The 17,995-nt window shown below is 36.9% G+C and overlaps 2 protein-coding genes across 2 annotated transcripts in view; both read left to right on the top strand.

The window, feature by feature from the left end:
- Positions 1-9,653, top strand: part of LOC120462809 (uncharacterized) — a 34,573-nt gene extending 24,920 nt beyond the window's left edge. Inside the window, exons 20-32 of the mRNA XM_089121920.1 lie at positions 640-870; positions 3,240-3,608; positions 3,812-3,868; positions 4,932-5,300; positions 5,480-5,536; positions 6,670-7,032; positions 7,221-7,268; positions 7,640-7,773; positions 7,875-8,153; positions 8,372-8,467; positions 8,560-8,710; positions 8,852-8,934; positions 9,045-9,653. Of these exons, the coding sequence (XP_088978046.1) occupies positions 640-870; positions 3,240-3,608; positions 3,812-3,868; positions 4,932-5,300; positions 5,480-5,536; positions 6,670-7,032; positions 7,221-7,268; positions 7,640-7,773; positions 7,875-8,153; positions 8,372-8,467; positions 8,560-8,710; positions 8,852-8,934; positions 9,045-9,125 (2,318 nt within the window). The 3' untranslated portion in view covers positions 9,126-9,653. The remainder of the gene's footprint in view (positions 1-639; positions 871-3,239; positions 3,609-3,811; positions 3,869-4,931; positions 5,301-5,479; positions 5,537-6,669; positions 7,033-7,220; positions 7,269-7,639; positions 7,774-7,874; positions 8,154-8,371; positions 8,468-8,559; positions 8,711-8,851; positions 8,935-9,044) is intronic.
- Positions 9,654-12,684: 3,031 nt separating this feature from the next.
- LOC120462840 (uncharacterized) lies at positions 12,685-17,989 on the top strand. The gene is made up of 5 exons (XM_089121919.1): positions 12,685-13,739; positions 14,463-14,561; positions 14,656-17,282; positions 17,380-17,387; positions 17,476-17,989. The coding sequence occupies exons 2-5, from the start codon at positions 14,504-14,506 to the stop codon at positions 17,987-17,989; spliced, it is 3,207 nt and encodes a 1,068-aa protein (XP_088978045.1). The 5' UTR covers positions 12,685-13,739; positions 14,463-14,503.
- The last annotated feature ends 6 nt before the right edge of the window (positions 17,990-17,995 follow it).

The following is a 17,995-nucleotide window of genomic DNA, read 5'->3' as shown; positions in this document are numbered from 1 at the left end:
ATTTAATGAATGATTTGATTGACAACAGTTCTTGAGACAAAGTTGTTCTGTATGTGGAGATCTATCAACTCACATGCATCACGTGATTACTGAGCTGTAAAACTCGTTAGATCCAATTATAAGCCGATTTCTTTAAAAATGATTACAGACCTCTAGCCCATGAGTTGAACATGCCCACCGAGTTTCGTTTCGATCAGCCTCAGTTAACAATATTTTATTGGCTGATGACGGCCATGTTTTTGAGATACGATAATGTCCTCATAGCCGTAGCTACATGACACCTTGGACCAAGACACTGCATGCCAATTTTCAAGTCAATCGGACTAACGGTCAGGTGGTCATAGCCCTTTTTATGTTTTTTTTTTTGTTTTTGTTTTTTTTTAATGTTATAGTGCCAATCACAGTGTTTTTTTTTATTTTGTTCACGAGTTATAGCCATTTTAGTAAAAGTACATCTGCCTACTTTGAACGTTTGTGCTTCCCTTAGTCTCTAGGCCTTTCGGTTTGGGCTGCCCGATCAGTTTTATGGCAGAAAAAATATTATAATAAAATTAACAATTACAATAGGGTTTCAGCACTTTGTGCTTTATTGAATTATTTTTTTTTTTTATTTGAATCATCTCTTTTTCTCTTTAACAGCCACGGCACAAACAACATCTGCAACAACAACATCTGCAACGACAACCTCTTCATTCGTAACACCTCCACCAACAACATCTGCAGCGACAACATCTCCATTAGTAACACCTGCAACAACAACGTCTGCATTAGTAACACCTGCAACAACAACATCTGCAACGACAACAACTCCATTATTAACACCTCCACCAACAACATCTGCAACGACAACATCTGCATCAACACTGGCAGGTAATTGTTGACCTATGAAGTACAGTCCCATTTCCAGAATAAGTGGTTTAAACTGACAAAAGTGCAAAGAAACATTTTCCAATGTTTTCATTGACCATAGTTGTATTTTGTAAATATAAACAAATTTTGATTTTGATGGCTGCAAAACACTTCCAAAAAGTTGGGACAGAGACAAAATAAAAGTGAAAAGATGATAGAATATTCAAGTTAAACTCCTTTGAAACTCTTTTGGTATCATGTTTGGTTGAAAAGGGAGCTTTCTCCCAGTCTTTGAAAGCAAAGATGGGTCATCATAGCTAACCACTGTGTGCCAAATTAAAAAAATCACAATCCTCAATGCAAGTTTGCAAAGAATGTGTCTTTCACCATTTACAATAAATTTGTAAAAAGATTCAGAGAAATCTTAGTCTCTGGCAAGGCAGTAGACCTCTGTTAAATATGACCTTTGAGCCCTCATGCTACTGTGTTTTATACAGCCACATGTGCTCAAGATTTATTTGGAGAACCGTTTTTCACTTAATTCAGTCTGAATCTGCCTCAAGAACAGCAACTTGAATCTCTGTTGCACAAGGAGAAAGCTATACATAAGTTATATGCGAGTGCTGTGGTCATCCGAGTTCATGTTTCAGCTTGTTTTGGGGAAAAACAGATCGAGTTCTCAGTCCCATACATGAAACATGACCTCTTTCCTGGGAAGCAAAACAACACCAGGCGTCACTCTGCAAATAGTTTGTTAGGATATTGGACAATATTTGGCTGAGATACAACTATTATAAAATCTTAAATCTGAGGGTGCCAAAAAATTGTAACATTGAGAAAATCGCCTTTAAAGTTTTCCATTTATGTTCGCGATTGTGCCGCATTTGCATTTCACTCACAAAAATCAATGTTTTATATATTTACAGTAGGAAATTTACAAAATCTTCATGGAACATATAATAATTTTGACCCATACAATTTTTTGTTGGCTATTGCCACAAATATATATACCCGTGCTACTTGTGACTAGTTTTGTGATCCAGGGTCACATATACAGTTTGCACAGTATAAAAAAATCCTTATGTCTATGGAAATTCATCATAATTATAAAAAACTATAAATATATTCAGGAGACAATTTTCTACGGAAGCCCTGAACCGCAACCTAAAAAAAAAAAGTCAGTAAAAAAAAAAAAAATCTGTAAAAAAAAAAAAATCTGTAAAAAAAGAAAAATCTAGCATTTCGAGATTAAAGTCGAAATGTTTTGAGATTAAAGTCGAAATGTTTCGAGATTAAAGTCAAAACATTGTGCATTCATAACAGTGCGCGTCCACTGGCTCAGAGCGCGCGCGTGAAGTCGAACTGCCATGGATAAACACAAAATAGTAGCTTTTTACTTTTATCTGAATTACTTATCTTACTTTATCGTTATACGTAAAATATAATGCGCCGGAATAGACTTTAGCCTATAGGAAAACCAACACGGAAAACACTTTTCAGACTGGATGGAGAAATCCAGCTTTATGAATGAATGAATGAATGAATGAATGAATGAATAGGGCATTTATAGCGCTTTCAAATATGCCTACACTCAAAGTGCTTTACAATCATATAAAATCATATTAAATCTTAGGAAATCACAGGATCCGGCCAAATGATTGGATACAGAATGATGCTCTTAAAATGTATCCAGAGCGTATTTACGTTGAAGAGGGAGACCAAACAGTTACTGTTGTGTTCTCGACCCAGATAGTGTTGACTAGACGAGCACGAAAACACCTCAGAAACACTGCCACTAGCACGTGTGACGTGTGTAGAATTTTGTTGAAAGCCCAGATAAAAGTAAAAAGCTACTATTTTGGGTTTATCCATGGCAGTTCGACTTCACACACACACACACACACACACACACACACACACACGCGCGCGCGCTCTGAGCCAGTGGACGCGCACTGTTATGAATGCACAATGTTTCGACTTTAATCTCGAAACATTCCGACTTTAATCTCGAAACATTCCGACTTTAATCTCGAAACATTCCGACTTTAATCTCGAAACATTTTGACTTTAATCTCGAAATGCTAGATTTTTTTTTTTTTTTTTTTTTTACAGATTTTTTATTTTTTTTACTGATTTTTTTTTATTTTTTTCTAGGTTGCGGTTCAGGGCTTCCGTAATTTTCAGACCGTGTTTGGCCCTCACATTTTTGGTCTATGGAATGTCCCTTTAAAACCTGTGTGTGTGTGAGAGAGAGATACAATGAAAGAAACTATATTAAAGGAAAAAATAAAATTAAATACATTCATTTATGCCTTCAGAATTTGTGAAATTTGTGCTTCAGCTTTTTTCCTTTTTTCTAAAGGAAGAGATTTCTAAAAATGTCTTCACAGACCCCTGCTTTAGCTACACCGCGCTGAATGATTCATGGAGATCCACCAACAATCTGTTTTCCTCTCAACTAATGTGTGACACTGAGGTCATCTGGAGCGGCTGGTACCGTCTCTTCATTCAGGGCCAGAGCGCTCAGATGCCAGACACATGTGTTGATGTGTATAGTTGTGGTACTTTTTCTCCACTGTGGCTGGACGGAGGACATCCAACAGTTGAGGATGGAGTGGTCACTCGAGATGTCTGCGGAAAATGGAGCAGTAACTGCTGCTGGTTCCGATCCAATACCATTAAAGTCAAAGCCTGTCCTGGCAATTACTACGTCTATGAGTTTGTGAGCCCAGCTACCTGTCATCTGGCATACTGTGCAGGTACTGTAAACATAAGTTGCATTCAAACAGGAATCTGTTTTTGTACTGTATTATATCTACGATTATGTTAGACCATCTATCTGTTTTTGACACACTGTGGAGGTAAATCCATTAAGATTTGCCTTTTGCACTTTTGTAATTTTATATTTGTATCTGTTTATTAGTTAAAATTCTTTTTTTTTTCTTTTTTTTTTTTTTTGCAGAAGTTAAGAACATTACCACCAATAATGCAACCGTCACTCAAAACACAACTTTGTCAGGTAATGTATACGCTATGGCTTCGTTTTGACGGGATGTATCGTGAAAATCTATCATTCTGTGTTGGTGTCTAGGTACAGACTGCAGATAAAACTGTGTTTGAAATTTGCAGATGCTGAAGCACATGTTCATTGACATACAGTATACTAATTTGTCATTTTACTGCATTAACTCCACTTAATTTTTGAATGAACTGTAAGATATGTAACTGTGTAAACACACCTTTTTCTATTACTAAAATGAGACACAGTCATGACACAGGCGACTTAAATGCTGTCTATATCAAAAGACGACTAAAATAAAGTTAAAAAGCAAATTACCAAAATTTCTCTATGTAGATAAAAGAGATTTTGTCTTACAAACCAGTGTTTTGATACTTTTCATACAACCTCATGTAATGTGTTTGTATGATTAGTTTATGCATTCATTTAAAACATCATGCACTTGAGTATATGTTGATGTTTGGACCTATTTAAAATGATAATAACACCTAATTATAACTATATTTTAATTAGAGTAATATGCCATTGCACAGACAATTGAACTGGGAATTTGAATTAATGGTACATTCATAATCAGAAACACAGTAAATTTGCTTGTTTCCCAATCATGCCAGGAGGTGAGTGGGGTGTTGTATTAATTTTCTAATAAATATTTTGTATTATAGGCTATGTACATTTTTACCTGTAGCACTATGTTTCGTCAAAAAATATTTGCAAGTATATTAATTAGTGGTATATATGTTAAAGTCATACCCACATGAGTCATCCACCAGAGGGCATCATCATTGTCCCGCTACTAATGAGTCAAATTCAAATATGAGCCCCATAAATCAGTGAATGTAATCTGTGAATACTGTCCGGATGCAGTGTATATTAATGGAAAATAAAATTAAGTGTATTCATTTGTGAATAAATGTTTCTTTTCTAAATGAAGAGATGCTCTACAATTTGCTTAACTCATGTAAGGAAGAAAAGCTTTTTTAACTCCATTCGTAGGTATATATATCCCATGCCACAAGTATATAGTAATTTTCTTTTCGAATTGATTTTTTTGTTTTTACAGACCCATGCTATAGCTACACTGCGTTGAATGATTCATGGAGAGCCACCAACAATCTATTTTCCTCTCAACTAATGTGTGACGCTTGGGTCAGCTGGAACGGCTGGTACCGTCTCTTCGTTCAGGGTCAGAGCGTTCAGATGTCAGACACGTGTGTTGATGAGTATAGTTGTGGTACTAATGCTCCACTGTGGCTGGACGGAGGACATCCAAAAGTTGAGGATGGGGTGGTCACTCGAGCTGTCTGTGGACACTGGAAAAATGACTGCTGCTATTTCCAATCCAATCCCATTAAAGTCAAAGCCTGTCCTGGCAATTACTACGTCTATGAGTTTGTGAGCCCAGCTACCTGTCATTCAGCATACTGTGCAGGTACTGTAAACTTGCATTCATACAGGAATGTATTTTTGTAATGTATTACATCTGCGAGTTTGTTATGCCATCTGTCTGTATTTGACATATTGTGGAGGTAAATACATTAACATTGGCCTTTTGTACTTTATATTTGTATCTGTTAATTAATTAATTAATATTCTTTCCTAATTTTGCAGAAGTTAGGAACATAATCATCAGTTATCCTACGGTCACTCCAAACACAACTTTGGCAGGTAATGTAAACGCTGTGGCTTCTACTGACTGCTGAAGCTTTGATGGGATGTATCTTGAAAATCTGTCATGTGTTTTTGACTTTGTAGGCACAGACTGTAAAGTAGGCTACTATGCCTCAAGTATATAGACCATATGTAGCCCCGCCCCTTTTCAGCGTTGCGCTCGTTGTCTTTTGACTTCCGGGTATGAATGAACTGCCGGTCTCATTTGTTAAGACATCTGCTTTACAATGCTTATGATAAACATTACAATGCTCATGAAAACTTTTGTTAACTCTACAATAAGTAAATTCACTTCACCAGCTAATTACTCCTCATTAGCGATGTCATAGAAATATACAGAGCGACCGCGAAACTGGATGTTCAAAGACAATATTCTAAAGATGATGGCGCCCATGTTTCTCTGGTTCATAAGGTCTATGGAGAGCCTAAGTCCCGCCCCTTCCGGTCGACCACCATGGGACCCTATTTCGGAAAAATATTGAATGGTAGTCAATGGCGAGAGACAACAAATATTTTGATCTCGTTTGAATTGTGCCCTGAATTACACATATGATGTTTGTCAATTTAAAAGATACATTTTAAAGTAAAGAAAGTCGCAGTTTGATGTAAAACCGTTGAGGTATAAGACTGTGAAAATACGTAATTACAAAGACTACAAACCCCAAAGGCGCACATTTTCTCCCAATGAATGAAGCTAACTTTACTGAGGCTGTCTGTCATTGTTTCTACAGTCTTACGTTATAATCGTAAGGTTACGCCGTCCTACCTGAGTGTTTTGTACCAGACTGCACACCATGCTGCACACACACGAGCAGCGGATCTCGTTTCTCTTCCAGGGAGATGTAGTTCATAGAGCGATTTTCACATAAAACTAAATGTCACTCTTCTGTTGTATGACAAACTGCGACGTTTTTGACTTTCAGAATTATCTTTTAAATTGAAAAACATCATATGTGTAATTGAGGTCACAGTTCAGACGGAATAAAAAGATAATTTGTCTCTCGCCATTGACTACCATTCATATTTTTTCCGAAATAAGGTCCCATGAGCCGGAAGTGGAGGGGCGGGACTTAGGCTCTATCGTATGAATAGTAATTTCATTTTTTGAATCGATTTTTTTGTTTTCACAGACCCCTGCTTTAGCTACACTGAGCTGAATGATTCATGGAGAGACACCAACAATCATCAACTCGCATGGTGTGACACTTCTGTCAACTGGCACGGGTGGTACCGTCTCTTCATTCAGGGTCAGAGCGCTCAGATGCCGAACACATGTGTTCCCACGGAAAGTTGTGGAACTTATGCTCCACTGTGGCTGGACGGAGAACATCCAACAGTTGAGGATGGAGTGGTCACTCGAGCTGTGTGTGGACACTGGTGGAATGACTGCTGCCTGTTCCAATCCAATCCCATTAAAGTCAAAGCCTGTCCTGGCAATTACTACGTCTATGAGTTTGTGAGCCCAATTGCCTGTCATCTGGCATACTGTGCAGGTACAGTAAACATAACTTGCATTCATACAGGAATCTGTTTTTGTAATGTATTACACCTATGAGTTTGTTAGACCATCTCATACTGTGAAGGTAAATACATTAATATGTGCATTTTGTACTTGTATATATTTGTATATGTTTATTTATTAAAATTCATTATTTTTTTTATTATTTTTTTTTTTTTGCAGAAGTTAGGAACATTACCACCAATAATGCAACTGTCACTCCAAACTCTGGTAATGTATACGCTATATGGTTTCTGCTGACTGCTGAAGTTTTGATGGGATGTATTGTGAAAATCTATCATTCTGTATGTGTTGGTGTCTGTAGTTACAGACTGTAGATAAAACAGTGCAGATGCTGAAGCACATGTTCATTACTGTATATTAATTTGTCATTTAACTGCATTAATTCCACTTGATGTTTTAATGAATTATAAGAAATGTAACTGTACAAAATCTTTACACACCTTTTTCTATTACTCATCCACCAGAGGGCATCATCATTGTCCCGCTACTAATGAGCCAGATTCAAATATGAGCCCCATAAATCAGTGAATGAAAACATCAGGTAACAAAAATGATTTCTGTTTTTTTTCTCTTGGCAGCACCAGGAATATTCTACCCATTCGGCTCATCATCAGGAGACACAATAAACCCTGCTCTTGATGATGGAAGCTCCTCAGTTATTCCACTGTTGAGTCCATTTCTGTTCTTTGGCCGCACATACCAGCAGATTTATGTAAGAATTTTAACTAAATGTGAATGGTGAATGCTTTATAAACTCATCTGTTGTCAGTAAAACCTGTGACTGTGATTTTGACAATATGTCTCATGTTTCAGGTTAATAATAATGGACACCTCACATTCAATCAGTCTTCAAACCAATATGATCCCTACTCCTTTCCTGCTAATCGAAGCCAAGATATAATCGCTGGTCTCTGGACCGACCTTGACAACCATGTGAGAGGTGTGGTTTCATATCATCAGTACACTAATGGAAGTGTTCTCACACGCGCCACTCAGGATATAAACAATCATTTCCCAAATCTGACCTTCAGCGCTTCTTGGGTCTTTGTTGCAACGTGGGATAAAGTTGCTTACTATCTAACCTCTAACACAGTAAGATTGGTATACTTATTAAATGTGAATGTTTTCACTTTATTCACAAACAAAACTTCAGAAAACACTGTTTCTGACAGTGACAGAATATTGCAATGTCGAGATCAGTCAGTAATGCTCATTAAAATAATATTCAATAATACAAAAATGTAATTTTGTATATAAAAAAAGATGTAAAAGCTCACTTTAAAGCGATTCTCTTTTTTTAATCTTCTCAGGAAACTTCGTTTCAAGTTGTTTTAATTTCAGGCAGTAGTTTTTCATTTATTCTGATGAATTATGGTGACATTGCTGTAACAGATGATCCGGTGGAGGTAAAACAAACTGTTTTCTCTATCAGATCAATATGTTCCTATTCACCTGCGTTTATACTATTTATATGATTATGGTTTTTACATACTTTCAGGCTGGTTATAACACTGTAAACTCCATCGACTACTTTGTGATTCCTGGATCAATCAATGGGAGCTTCATCTCAAACCTCAGGAACTCCAGTAATGTCAATGTTCCCGGTCGATGGGCCTTCAGGGTGGACAGTGGACACCACACCTCTAAAAGTAAGAAGTCCTGTCTTTCTAGAAATAGATAATAAAGAGTTTTTTTTTGATAAATAACATATAACCCCATGTAATTTTTGTATGTTAAATGACAACAAATATGAGTATTTTACGTGTACATGTCTGTGTGTTTCCCTTTAGACAACGTCATTGGACTTCAAGTGAAACTTTCCTCATTTTCCGATCTTACACAGAGTGGAAACATTGAGATTGTTTTACAGCAAGTACGTCACACTTACTATGAATATTTTTACAAATACGGAAAGATAATAGCTAGTTTACAAAATACGGTAATAGACAATAGCTAGTTTGATCTGTCTGTCTTTTGTTTCAGATAAAACAGGTGCTGGTCAATAAAGGTCTGCCAAGCAACATAGAACTGAAGTTAAGAAAAGTGCAAAAGATAAAGCCGTAAATTCAGTCTCCTTCAGGAAAAGAAATAAAACAGTCCGGTTCGCTTGGTGTCTGATAGCAAATATCCTATTGATCACGTGAAGACTGTAAAGACCCTAGTTTTACATGTGGTTTCATTACAGCATCAAAGTTTTATAAAAGAGATCCATACGGCTTTTCCCATATAGACAAATTATTTGATTTTTACAATAATTTCCTTAAATCTTTTGATCATTTATGAGATTTCTTAAGTGTGACCAACATTTGTGAGCATAATAGTTTTTTTTTTTTGTTTGTTTGTTTTTTTTTGGTCATTGAATGTTTTCAATGAACGGTTCAATGAATGGTTTGAATGATTTATTCAGTTCAGTTCAATCAATGATCTGGTCTGTAGAGAGGAAGAATATCAAGGAACAATGACATAAATGTCTGTCTCTTTTTCCTCAGACAAAGCTATCGTATGACTTTAGAAGATGCTTAATATAGTGCATGGGTTGTGTAAATAACAACATACAAAGAGTTCAGATGCAAAAGCCTCTAAGTGCTATTTGAAATTTTCTTCTAAAATGATCATTTTTATCAAGCTTGTATATTTAAGTTCATTTCACTTAAATGACAATTAATAAGTAATCTTCATTGCCATTTAAGTGAAATCACTGAACTTAAATATACAAGCTTGATAAAAATGGTCATTTTAGAAGAAAATTTCAAATGGCATTTAGAGGCTTTTGCATCTGAACCCCTTCATACATTTACTGGTGTTTTTGTGTCCATTTTAATACTTGAAAGCCTATTTTTATGGAAAATCACAACCATTGCAGATACCCCCCAATACATTTAATCATATTGTGTTATGACTGTGTTATCGAATGTCTGCGTCAGAAGAAGTCAGAAAGTTAAACTAATAGTTTTACTTTCAGTTAAGAACTAATTTCATTCATTTACATTTATTAGAAACATAACTTCTAAGAATACGAATACTTGCTTTCATTCCTATTATTGAGAACAGTCGCCTGGAGAATGCAAAACTAATGTAAAATGTATGTCTTTAAAGAAAGAAATATGCAAAAAATCCCATAAGTTGTGGTTTAAAACAAAACATTCTGACATTAGAGCGGGTTGTGGTTTAAAAATGGTGGTTTAAAAATACATTTTCTGACATTAGAGCGGGTTGTGGTTTAAAAATGGTGGTTTAAAACAAAACATTCTGACATTAGAGTGGGCTTTGGTTTAAAAATGGTGGTTTAAAAATACATTTTCTGACATTAGAGCGGGTTGTGGTTTAAAAATGGTGGTTTAAAACAAAACATTCTGACATAAGAGCGGGTTGTGGTTTAAAAATAGTGGTTTAAAACAAAACATACTGACATTAGTGCGGGTTGTGGTTTAAAAATGGTGGTTTAAAACAAAACATTCTGACATTAGAGCGGGTTGTGGTTTAAAAATGGTGGTTTAAAACAAAACATTCTGTCAGCTAAACATTGTCAGCTACACCAGCCCGTTCTCATCCTTTGGCGTCATATAGTTGACGCCATTGGACATTTCAGCGAAATACTACACACGGCACCCTTTAGCGTCAATATGACACGCAAAACCCAAGGCGTCATACAGGTGACTTGGCATCCTTTAGCGCCAATATGAGATGCAGACCCTACCCCAGACCTAAACCTACCCATAACCGCGTGTGTTATATTGACGCTAAAGGGTGCCATGTGCGTAGTATTTCGACGAAATGTCATATGACGTCACCTATATGACGCCAAAGGATGAGAATGCGTTGGCTACACTGTTAGTTTGTTGTCAGTATTTAATATATATAGTTCAATTTTCCATATATATTGTATGTAATTATGTGAGTATCAGTATTTGCTTTCAACCATGCACAAATAAAAATGTCACTGAACTTTATGATATGAGTATTTTAAGTACAGTACAGTAAATTTCTAGCCACTGGGTGACCATATACAGGCTAGAGGAACTCGTATTAATGTTAAAAAACCCAGAAAGTGACAATTTCATGTCAGGGGACCTTTAATGTCCCCCTGTGGTGAAAATCAAGTTTATGTGTCTATGTGCACTATGTGTTTTTAATATTCTTTAAGACAAACAATGTGCAAATTCATCAGTCAACAACATTGCTGAGGATTTTCACAGGATTTTTCAAAAAAAGACAATGTTTCAGGTCACAAACTACTGTCACGACCGGCTCAAAGTGGTGGCAAATGGAATGTATGACAAAGGAATAAACAACAGGTTTAGTATTTTAACACGATTATGCTATAATACAACATATTAACATTAAAAAGTTAGCGGAAAGGCATAAGTTCTGATATAGTGACTTTGTAATCAGGTTATTTTGGTTACTCTGTCAGGAATCTTCAAATAGCCTAATATATTATTTTAGGATTTTACTGAGTGAAACTTTTTATTTCATCTAGTTAGTTTACACATTTGCAAGTGAAATAAGGGTATTGGTTTATTAGCACAAGAAATTATATTTTTATGACACTGAAATACTGACAATTATATGATATTTCATTTGATAGAGTGAGAGCTTGTTTTTGGTAATTGGCGCCCTGAAGTGTCTGTTCTTTGCTCACCACGAGGGGGAGACAGCAGCACTGCACTGCAGGAAATCAAACACTCAAATAGGGAATATCAACATTTTACTTCTGTTGATTGTGGCTTTCTTAATTATATTTCGTTGCAATATAAAAAGTTGATCATCGTAAACATCAAATTAATTCTGAATGCAGATTTTCTTTTAAAGTAACCTCACAAAATAGTGAATTATCAGATAACTAAAAGACTGAAGTAAACAGTCTCTTCTGTCTCTCCTCATTGTCATTTAGCAGGTAAGCTAAATATGTACCCATCATTCACATCCAACCATTTAAAAAGTAGCCGTCTTGCATGTTGAGAGCCTTCACATTATCTATGGTGTTTCGGACGCATTCATCGATTCAAAATGAGATATTAATTGCACTTGACCTAGATTTAAAGGATACATTTAAAACTTTTAACATTGCCTAAGTATCTGCTGGCATGTAAATCCCAGGTTTTATGTCATTTTTAAGAGGGTTCATTCATAGTCCTAAGAGGGATAAACCATTACTTCTCATACACATTTCAACAGTGATTCTATCTCTACATAGAAATTCTAGTTTAAATTTATTAAACTCATTTCATCCCTCTGAACAGCACGTGACAATCTCGCTTACTCAGTTTCTGCTCTTCTAAAGTGACCCGAAACAGTAGTTCATTCAGCATCTGATATTTTTTATTTATTTTCTCTGATCCTCATTCTTTAAATTCTTTGTAAATGCCAGGGCAGAATAACACAAAATATAGTGCATAATACATGCATATACACCAATGAGCCAAAACTTTATGAGCACCAGCCTAATGCTGTTTTTCCTTCACATAGGAGAGACCGGGATGGTTGTAACAAGGGGAGATATATCATAAGATATGAGTCATGTGATCACTTCAGTATTCCTACTTCCTCCCCAATCCATCATGCTAATTGTCAAGGCTGGCAACAGGCACATCCAGTATATCAAGACGGAAAAAAGAAAGATTTTGAGGTCAAAAAGTAACATTTTTGACCAAGACTATATTTTGTTTAGGATCTGTACTATTGCAGATAAAACTATATGACTTATATTAGATTAAATAGTAGTTTCTTAGGCAATATGTGATGCATTTCCCTCCTGCTAATTTCAAACCACTACACTAATACAGCTAGCTAAACATTGGCTGACAGGGGTTGGGTGGGTTGTAACACTTACAGTATTTAAAACGTGTTACCATCCCTTTACTAAGGTTTTAAAAAAACTATGGCATGGAACAAAGACTGACAAAGATCATGTCTATGCCAGTGTTTTATATAAAGTGGTTTGCATCTAGCTAAAGAAGGTTTGGGTGAAATGTGCCCTATGCACTCAAGCCTAGTTTCTCCAAGGTTGCCAGTATCATTCATCTGTCAGAACTATGGTTTGTCCCTCCTCAGACCACTGTTGGTGAAAAGCATTGCCGTTTCAGAGATACTCTGACATGGTCGCCATAACAATTTGGTCCTTGTCGCTCAGATCCGCATTCCTGCCCATTTCTCCGGCATCCAAAACATTGATTATGAGAACTGATTGTTTGCTTGCCATCTAATCTACCAAGACCTGAATGTGTGGCATTGTTAGGAGATGATCAACGATATTTGCTTCACCTGCGACTGGCCATAATGTTTTGGCTCATCAGTGTATTCAATATAATATAACTAATATAACATCAGTGTATTTTAGTAACTAATATTGGACAGATAAATTAATGACAGTACCACAATGCCTTTGCTATTCTTTCTGAGCTCGCTCAAGAGATGTGTGTGCACAGACATTCTTAGGGTGTCTGATAGACACTTCATGTGTAAACTATTAAAAAAAAAAACACAGAATGTTCCAGGTACTGTATCATGTGCCAGGGGTTTCTTGTTTCAAGTTTTATCGCTGGCTGGGTTTCAACAAAATGCATTTCCTTCAATACCAGAGCAGGTTCTGCCTGATAACAGTGCCAGGACGTGTTTAAAATGAGTCAACCTTCCTGCAAACCCACAGCAGGTGCGAGAGCAGCTTTTAGAGGAACTGTAAGTCAAATCTTTCTATTTAATGTTACTCCCCATAAGCTATATTCTCTAACAATTTGTCCTGATTTGTGTAATAAAATTATCTACAATATACAATTGTGATACTTTAAGGATTTTGCTTTAAATGTAATAGATAAATATAAAGCAATAGAAAATAGAGTCGCTTAATGTGTTTGTGATCACAAACACATTAAGCAACTCTATTTTCTAATTATACAATTTTTTTTTAACTAACTGTAAAAAAAAAAATATTTTCAAGATTTATTATCACAACATTTTTTTCTTTGGTCAAATCAACTTAAATAATTTATTTAGTTCGTGATGATTAAATCAATCTCATTGTATTAACTCACTTTTTCCAGTTCAATCAACTTTTAGGTTACTTACTTTTTTAAGTTAAACCAACAATATTTTTTTACTGTGTGTTCAATGAATATTCAACTTGATTAATCAGTAATATGTAATAATAATACATAGTAATAACATAAGTAATTTATTGTTAAAGATAGAGCTTTAGAATATTGTCTTTTTTCCAATCGCTTCAAAACTGGCTCCTACAGACATATTTTTGAAAATATTTCATTTCTAATAAGTTATTATTATTAGTAGTATATAAGTTGTTTATTATTATAAAATATTTAATTTCTAATAAGTTGTTATTATTTATATTATTCAAGATTAAATTCAGTATAATGAGAATAATAAATCTCCCTCTGATTACAGAAGAAGGACTCCTACATACTCGTTTTATCTCCGACTTCATCATGAGATTATTTCTGGTTTCACAGCTTCTGCTGGTGTTCATATCAGTCCTGGCACTGAGTAAGGTTTAGTTTCTGTTTGAATATCAGTCTTAATGTGGCAAAATATACTAAAAACATTTTTAATAATTTAATAATCTCTTTCTATTTTACAGCCAGGGCACAAACAACAACTCAATCAACAACTGACACAACAACTGTAGCAACAACTGCACAACCAACTCAAACAACAACTGTAGCAACAACTGCACAAACAACTCAAACATCAACTGACACAGCAACAACTGAAACAACAACAACTGTGGCAACAACTGCACAACCAACTCAAACAACAACCGACACAACAACTGTGGCAACAACTGCACAACCAACTGAAACAACAACTGTAGCAACAACTGCACAACCAACTGAAACAACAACTGTAGCAACAACTGCACAACCAACTCAAACAACAACCGACACAACAACTGTAGCAACAACTGCACAACCAACTCAAACAACAACTGACACAACAACTGTAGCAACTACTGCACAACCAACTCAAACATCAACTGACACAACAACAACTGAAACAACAACAACTGTGGCAACAACTGCACAAACAACTCAAACAACAACTGACACAACAACTGCACAACCAACTCAAACAACAACCGACACAACAACTGTAGCAACAACTGGACAACCAACTCAAACAACAACTGACACAACAACTGTAGCAACAACTGCACAACCAACTCAAACATCAACTGACACAGCAACAACTGAAAAAACAACAACTGTGGCAACAACTGCACAACCAACTCAAACATCAACTGACACAGCAACAACTGAAAAAACAACAACTGTAGCAACAACTGCACAACCAACTCAAACAACAACCGACACAACAACTGTGGCAACAACTGCACAACCTACTCAAACAACTGACACAACAACTGTAGCAACAACTGCACAACCAACTCAAACAACAACTGACACAACAACTGTAGCAACAACTGCACAACCAACTGAAACAACAACTGTAGCAACAACTGCACAACCAACTCAAACAACAACTGTAGCAACTACTGCACAACCAACTCAAACATCAACTGACACAGCAACAACTGAAACAACAACAACTGTGGCAACAACTGCACAAACAACTCAAACAACAACTGACACAACAACTGTAGCAACAACTGCACAACCAACTCAAACAACAACTGACACAACAACTGTAGCAACTACTGCACAACCAACTCAAACATCAACTGACACAGCAACAACTGAAACAACAACAACTGTGGCAACAACTGCACAAACAACTCAAACAACAACCGACACAACAACTGCACAACCAACTCAAACAACAACCGACACAACAACTGTAGCAACAACTGCACAACCAACTCAAACAACAACTGACACAACAACTGTAGCAACTACTGCACAACCAACTCAAACATCAACTGACACAGCAACAACCGACACAACAACTGTGGCAACAACTGCACAACCTACTCAAACAACAACCGACACAACAACTGTAGCAACAACTGCACAAACAACTCAAACAACAACTGAGACAACAACTGTAGCAACAACTGCACAACCTACTCAAACAACAACTGAAACAACAACTGTAGCAACAACTGTACAACCAACTCAAACAACAACTGAGACAACAACTGTAGCAACAACTGCACAACCTACTCAAACAACAACCGACACAACAACTGTGGCAACAACTGCACAACCTACTCAAACAACAACTGACACAACAACTGTAGCAACAACTGTACAACCAACTCAAACAACAACCGACACAACAACTGTGGCAACAACTGCACAACCTACTCAAACAACAACCGACACAACAACTGTAGCAACAACTGCACAACCAACTCAAACAACAACTGAGACAACAACTGTGGCAACAACTGCACAACCTACTCAAACAACAACCGACACAACAACTGTGGCAACAACTGCACAACCAACTCAAACAACAACCGACACAACAACTGTGGCAACAACTGCACAACCAACTCAAACATCAACCGACACAACAACTGTAGCAACAACTGCACAACCTACTCAAACAACAACCGACACAACAACTGTAGCAACAACTGCACAACCAACTCAAACATCAACCGACACAACAACTGTAGCAACAACTGCACAACCTACTCAAACAACAACCGACACAACAACTGTGGCAACAACTGCACAACCAACTCAAACATCAACCGACACAACAACTGTAGCAACAACTGCACAACCTACTCAAACAACAACCGACACAACAACTGTAGCAACAACTGCACAACCAACTCAAACAACAACCGACACAACAACTGTGGCAACAACTGCACAACCTACTCAAACAACAACCGACACAACAACTGTAGCAACAACTGCACAAACAACTCAAACAACAACCGACACAACAACTGTAGCAACAACTGCACAAACAACTCAAACAACAACCGACACAACAACTGTAGCAACAACTGCACAAACAACTCAAACAAAAACCGACACAACAACTGTGGCAACAACTGCACAACCTACTCAAACAACAACCGACACAACAACTGTGGCAACAACTGCACAACCTACTCAAACAACAACCGACACAACAACTGTGGCAACAACTGCACAACCTACTCAAACAACAACCGACACAACAACTGTGGCAACAACTGCACAACCTACTCAAACAACAACCGACACAACAACTGTGGCAACAACTGCACAACCTACTCAAACAACAACCGACACAACAACTGTGGCAACAACTGCACAACCTACTCAAACAACAACCGACACAACAACTGTAGCAACAACTGCACAACCTACTCAAACAACAACTGACACAACAACTGTAGCAACAACTGTACAACCAACTCAAACAACAACCGACACAACAACTGTGGCAACAACTGCACAACCTACTCAAACAACAACCGACACAACAACTGTAGCAACAACTGCACAACCTACTCAAACAACAACCGACACAACAACTGTGGCAACAACTGCACAACCTACTCAAACAACAACCGACACAACAACTGTAGCAACAACTGCACAACCGACTCAAACAACAACCGACACAACAACTGTGGCAACAACTGCACAACCTACTCAAACAACAACCGACACAACAACTGTGGCAACAACTGCACAACCTACTCAAACAACAACCGACACAACAACTGTAGCAACAACTGCACAACCGACTCAAACAACAACCGACACAACAACTGTGGCAACAACTGCACAACCTACTCAAACAACAACCGACACAACAACTGTAGCAACAATTGCACAAAAAACTCAAACAACAACCGACACAACAACTGTAGCAACAACTGCACAAACAACTCAAACAACAACCGACACAACAACTGTAGCAACAACTGCACAACCTACTCAAACAACAACCGACACAACAACTGTAGCAACAACTGCACAACCTACTCAAACAACAACTGACACAAC

This window comes from Pimephales promelas, chromosome 17 (assembly GCF_988280905.1).
Source record: "Pimephales promelas chromosome 17, fPimPro1.hap1.1, whole genome shotgun sequence".
Taxonomy (NCBI): Eukaryota; Metazoa; Chordata; class Actinopteri; order Cypriniformes; family Leuciscidae; genus Pimephales; species Pimephales promelas.
The sequence above is the reverse complement of the archived record's forward strand: the minus strand, read 5'-3'. Positions and strand labels throughout refer to the sequence as shown.